General features: G+C 68.2%; 1 protein-coding gene across 1 annotated transcript; it reads right to left on the bottom strand.

Moving 5' to 3' along the window:
• Nucleotides 1–1739: 1739 nt before the first annotated feature.
• LOC102446814 (ras-related protein Rab-35-like) lies at nt 1740–5080 on the bottom strand (the record flags this gene model as incomplete). Its single annotated transcript, XM_075928781.1, is given in 7 exon segments — nt 1740–2002; nt 2694–2818; nt 3180–3198; nt 3200–3305; nt 3749–3872; nt 4304–4354; nt 4918–5080. Coding segments are annotated over 7 exon segments (714 nt in total), but the record flags the coding sequence as incomplete, so codon positions are not given.
• Nucleotides 5081–6052: the final 972 nt, after the last annotated feature.

Consider the following 6052-nt stretch of genomic DNA (forward strand, 5'->3'; position numbering starts at 1 on the left):
GTGCACTAAGTCCGGACCCATGGATTTGTGTACGTCTAACTTTTCTAAATAGTCCCTAACCTGTTCTTTCCCCACCGAGGGCTGCCCCCTCCTTCCCCTACTGCGCTGTCTAGTGCAGTAGTCCGGGAGCCGACCTTGTCGGTGAAGACAGAGGCAAAGAAAGAATTAGGTACGTCAGCTTTCCCCACCTCCTGTCACTAGGTTACCGCCCTCCTCCAGTAAGGGCCCCACGCCCGCTCTGGTCACCTTCTCGCTAACATGCCTGTAAAACCTTCCTTGTTCCCCTCCACATCCCTTGCAGCTGCGATTCCAGCTGCGCTTTCGCTTTCCTGATAACCCCCGGCATTCTCCAGCAATAGATTCCCACTCCTCCTCCTCCCTCCTCATCTGGCCAAGTTTCCACTTCTTGTCAGTTTCCTTCTGTGTTTAAGTTCACCCAGGATTTCCCCGGTGAGCCAGTCCGGTCTCCTGCCGTCTGCCTCTCTTGCTGCGCGTCGGGATGGTTTCTTCCTGGGCCTTCAATAAGGCTTCTTTAAAACCCGGCCGGCTCTCCTGGGCTCCTTCCCCCTGGCAGCACACTGTCCCACCTGCACATGCTGTGACCTGCCTCAGTGCCCCCTGCCAGCGACTACCCTCCCCCGTTTCCTGGCGCCGTGAGCTTCCTCAGCACAGTGGCCTCGCTCCTCAGGAGGAATCTGGTTTCCTTGCTCGGCCTCACTCCACACAGCTCCCTAGCTGGCCAGACCCAAAGTGGATTCATTACGTTTACATGGCGCCAATCCGGATTAACCAGGGTCCTGTTATAGAGAGGGTAGGGCTCCTGCTTCACAGACCCCTCCCCTCCAGAGTCACCACCTAGTGATGGGGGAAACTGAGGCATCAAGGGGTCGGCACAGTAAGGGGTCCTGGCGTGCACCCCCTTTGCTCTAACCCCTAGTCCCCATTCCCCCAAGCTGGGGAGGGAACCCAGGCGTCCGGGCTGTGCAGACAGGCACCGTTTCATACCGAAATTGTCTTTATTGAAATTAGAGGGTCTCCGTGGCGGTGGCTGGGCGGGGTTAGTGTCGCCAGCCCCCGGGCGCGGCCTTGCAAACCAGCAGGCTTATTGCACTGTCAGTTATTGGGGTGAATCTGGTCTAGTGCTGGGGGACCCCACTTCCCAGCTCCCCTCCTTCCTGTGGGTGGGGGGCAGGGGCAGGGGCTGCACCCCACTTGTTCCCAAATCCCCTGCCCTTTCCTAGTGGGGCCCGTGTCAGAGCGGGGAGGGGAGCCCCAGAGGGGCTGCTCTCTGAAAAGGGCAAACCCCATTTTGTGCCCAGTAAGGGGGGGCTACACCCCCTCAGTCCCAGAGTGGGGGGTGGAAGGAGGGAGTTTGGGGGGCTCCCTCCAGCCTGTTTCCTGGTTGTCCCGTTTCCAGTGCTCAAGGGGGGAGTGGATTGCATAGTGCACAGGGGCATTGTGGGGGGGAGAATGTGGGGTCCCCGGGGCAGATTGAGGAGCATTGGGTGGGGGACACCCCCAAACAATGGGGGAGCTGGGGCAGAAGTGTCTCCCGCCGGGCACCCCACATGGGATGCAGCGGCCCCCTGTGCTCCCCTGTGAGTTTGGGGGGCAGGAAGTGGCCTCTTCCCTTTCACAGTGGGGTGGAGGGGTGGGGTGGGCGGCATGGGGGGGCCGGACCCTCCACGGGTGGGACAGTCTCCCCCTCTCTCAGTTCCTTCCTTCCAGCATTGTCCTCCGCTTCCCCCCTCCCCCCTCCCGCAGCCAGGAGAGCGGGGCAGGGCCCCAGTGCACACAGTCCGGCCCTGCCCCAGGGTGGGCGGGGCGTCGCTGCTCCCGGTGGGGGGGCGCCCCCCCCACACAGTCCAGCCCGGCCTCAGCAGCATTTCTTCACCGCCGGCTTCTTCTTGGCCTTGTTGATCTTCACCACCTCGGGCTGCTGCAGCCGCGCCAGGTTCTCCTGCTTGGTACGGAGCACCATGGCCGTCACGGCGTTGAACATCTGTGGGGCCGGGCGGGGGGCGGTGAGCTTCTCCGCAACAGAGCCCCCGGGCCCGGCGCCCCCCCACACACAGTGCTGCGAGCTTCCCCCGGCACCGTGCACTCCCCCACAGTGCTGCGAGCTTCCCCCAGCAGTGCCCCCGGCACCGTGCACTCCCCCACAGTGCTGCGAGCTTCCCCCAGCAGTGCCCCCGGCACCATGCACTCCCCCACAGTCCTGCGAGCTTCCTCTAGCAGTGCCCCGGCCCCTGTGCCCCCGGCACCGTGCACTCCCCCACAGTGCTGCGAGCTTCCCCCAGCAGTGCCCCCGGCACCGTGCACTCCCCCACAGTGCTGTGAGCTTCCTCTAGCAGTGCCCCGGCCTCTGTGCCCCTGGCACCTCCCCCCCACACACACAGCGCTGCGAGCTTCCCCCAGCAGTGCCCCGGCCCCCTGTGCCCCCGGCACCGTGCACTCCCCCACAGCGCTGCGAGCTTCCCCCAGCAGTGCCCCCCGGCACCGTGCACTCCCCCACAGCGCTGCGAGCTTCCCCCAGCAGTGCCCCGGCCCCCTGTGCCCCCAGCACCGTGCACTCCCCCACAGTGCTGCGAGCTTCCCCCAGCAGTGCCCTAGCCCCCTGTGCCGGGCACTGTATACTTCCCTGTAATGGTGCCCCCCCACCCAGCGCTGCCGCTCCCCCGCCGTGCCGGTACCTCCTCGACGTTGAGGTTCTCCTTGGCGCTGGTCTCGAAGAGCCGCACTCCCATCTGCTCGCTGAAGCGCCGGGCGTCGGCCGCCTCCACCTGCCTGCGGGCCGAGTCCTCGCACTTGTTCCCCACTGCGGGGAAGGGCGGGGTCAGGCGGGTCTGGGCCGCAAGGGAGGAGGACGGGGCCGAAGGCTGGCCGGGGGGCTCCCCAGGGGAGGGCAGGCCGGGGGGGCCGAAGGCTGGCCGGGGGGCTCCCCAGGGGAGGGCAGGCCGGGGGGGGCCGAAGGCTGGCCGGGGGGCGGCTCCCCAGGGGAGGGCAGGCTGGGGGGGCCGAAGGCTGGCCGGGGGGGCTCCCCCAGGGGAGGGCCAGGCCGGGGGGGCCGAAGCTGGCCGGGGGGGCTCCCCAGGGGAGGGCAGGCCGGGGGGGCCGAAGGCTGGCCAGGGGGGGCTCCCCAGGGGGAGGGCAGGCCGGGGGCAGGGACCCCGACTCACCCAGCACCTTGCAGACGCTGGTCGCAGTTCTGCCCGATCTCGTGCAGCCAGCGCTTGACGTTGACGAAGGATTCGGGGTTTGTCACGTCGTAGACGATGATGACGCCGTGGGTGTTGCGATAGTACCTGCCCGGGGGAGGGGAGACAAGCAATGGGACCCTGGTGTCCAGGTCCTCTGCAAACCCCACGGCCCTCCCACAGCTGGGAGAGAACCCTGGCAGCCTGGCCTCAGCCCCCCCCGCTCTAACCACTAGGCCCCCATTGCCCTGCCAGGACCAAGAGAAAACCCAGGCGACCTGGCTCCCAGCCCCCTGCTCTAACCACTAGGCCCCCACTGCCCTGCCAGGGCCGGGAGAGAACCCAGGAATCCTGCTCCCAGCCCCCCTGCTCTAACCACTAGGCCCCCACTGCCCTGCCAGGGCCGGGAGAGAACCCAGGCATCCTGCTCCCAGCCCCTTGCTCTAACCACTAGGCCCCCACTGCCCTGCCAGGGCCGGGAGAGAACCCAGGCATCCTGCTCCCAGCCCCCCTGCTCTAACCACTAGGCCCCACTGCCCTGCCGGGCTCACGTGGAGGTGATGGTACGGAATCGCTCCTGCCCCGCCGTGTCCCAGATCTGCAGCTTGACCCTCTCGCCATTGATCACCAGGGTGCGGATTTTGAAGTCGACGCCGATGGTGGTGATGTAGCTGCCTGGGGCGGGAAGGAGGCATGCGGGGGGGCCAGAAAGAACAGGGGCAAGGGAAAGGCAAACCGAGGTGGGGAGGGGGCAGTACAGGAGGAAGTGGGAACGGGGGAAGGTGAATGATGCACCAGCCACGGGGGGGGGCCGAGGACATTCACAGCCCCCCCCAGTAGGCTCCATCCCAGACGGGGGGCTCAGAGCCAGGATCCAGCCCAGATGTGAACCCCCGGGCACCCCTCAGCACCCAGAGGGAGGAAAGACCCCCCCCCCCACGCCCATGGGGGCAGACGGAGGATTTGGAGTCTGGGGTGACGTGGGGGAAAGGCAGGAGACTGGGAGAGGCCTTGGGGGGCCCAGGGGGCAGTGGGCGAGATGCCCCCGCCCTGCACTCCCGGGGGAAGGGAGGCTGGGGGCAGCCCGGGGTGGGGGGGGTACTTACCAGAGAAGGTGTTATCTGCAAACCGCAGGAGGAGGCTGCTCTTCCCCACCCCTGGGGGGAGAAAGGGATGATTGGGGGGAGCAGCCAGTTCCCCCCCCCCCCCGGTCCCAGAGCGACCTGCCGCACCCACAATGCAAACAGACACCAACCGCTCCCTCCCAGAGCCGCCCGGGCTGTTTACACAGGGAGCGGTCACCTTGGCCCCGACAGCACCCAGGAGCGCTGGCTCCTAGCACACCCCCTTCCCGCTCTAACCATTAGTCCCCCCTTGCCCCTCTCCAGCAGGGAGAGAACCCGGGGCTTTGGGTCCCTCTGCCACCCGCACTGACTGAAAGGGAACAGCTGGGACTCCCTTCCCGCCCCCGCCGCGCCAGGCCTGCAGGGCGGGGAGAGCCAGGATGGGACGGGCCCCAGGCCTGCAGGGCAGAGAGAGCAGGGACGGGGCCCAGGCCTGCGGGGCGGGGAGAGCCGGGACGGGACGGGGCCCAGGCCTGCGGGGCGGGGAGAGGCCGGGACGGGGCCCAGGCCTGCAGGGCAGGGAGAGCCGGGACGGGACAGGGCCCAGGCCTGCGGGGCGGCTCCCCAGCCAGCTCCGCTCTGCTACAAAACCTCACCCCCAGGGCAGGGGAATGGACCTGCTGAGACCTGGGAATCGCAGGACTCCAGGGCAAAGCCCAGAGGCAGGGAGGGAGGAGAGATGAAAAGGGGAGGGGGTCTGTTTGCCCCATTGCACTCATGGGGAAACTGAGGCACAGACAAGCAGGGAATTATCCAAGTTCATAGCGCAGGGGTGAGGGGGAAGCCAGGTGTCCGGGCTCCTACTCCTGCTGCTCCAACCCCCCAGACCCCCCCCACACACACACATCTGGAGAAGCCCCCTCAGCATCTGGAGAAGCCAGTCCTGGCTCCCAGAGCCCCGACTCTAACCACTAGGCCACAGGCAAGGCTGGGCGAGGGAACTGGGCAGGAGGAGGAGGAGGCTGCAGGGAGGGGGGAGGCAGGAGGGTGGGGGGAAGGGACGCCAAGGGGGGCGCACAGGGACCGGAGAACTAAGGGCAAAGGGGCAGCGGGGGGGGGGGGGCAGAGGCAGGAAGCAGAGGCCTGAAGGGGGCTCGAGAGGCCGAAAGGAGCGAAGGCCACACGCTGGGGGCCCGAAGGGGACCCGGGGGGACCCTCAGGAACAGCCGGGGAGCAGGTTGGGTCCGCGGGCACAGGGGAAGGGGGCGGCAGGGTCACGGCGGGGGATCCGCTACAGGGGAGACCCGGGGAGGAGATGAGGGGCGCAGAGGAAGAGAGGGGGCTTGGGGGGGACCACGCCGGGGAGGGGACCGCGAGAAGGCGGACGGGGGGGGCCGCTCCAGGGGGTCCCGGAGAGGAGTAATGGGGGCGCGGGGGAAGGAGAATCCGGGGGGGGGGGCGGAGAGGTAGGAGGCCGGGGGGAGGAGGATCCGGTGGGGGAGCGGGGAGGTGTGGGGCCGGGGAGGGGAGAAGGAGGATGGGGGGAGCGGGGAGGAGGGGGACCGGTGGAAGGAGGATCCGCGGGGCCGGGGAGGAGGATGGGGGGCCGGGGATCGGGGGGGGAGGAGGATCCGGTGGGGGGCGGGGAGGTGTGGGGGCCGGGGGGGGGGGGAGAAGGAGGATGGGGGGAGCGGGGAGGAAGACAGGGGGCCGGGGATCGGGGGAAGGAGGATCCGGAGGAGGATGGGGGGCCCGGCGGGGAGGAGGAGGAGGGGGCCCGGCGGGAGAGGG

Source organism: Pelodiscus sinensis, chromosome 4 (assembly GCF_049634645.1).
Source record: "Pelodiscus sinensis isolate JC-2024 chromosome 4, ASM4963464v1, whole genome shotgun sequence".
Classification (NCBI taxonomy): Eukaryota; Metazoa; Chordata; order Testudines; family Trionychidae; genus Pelodiscus; species Pelodiscus sinensis.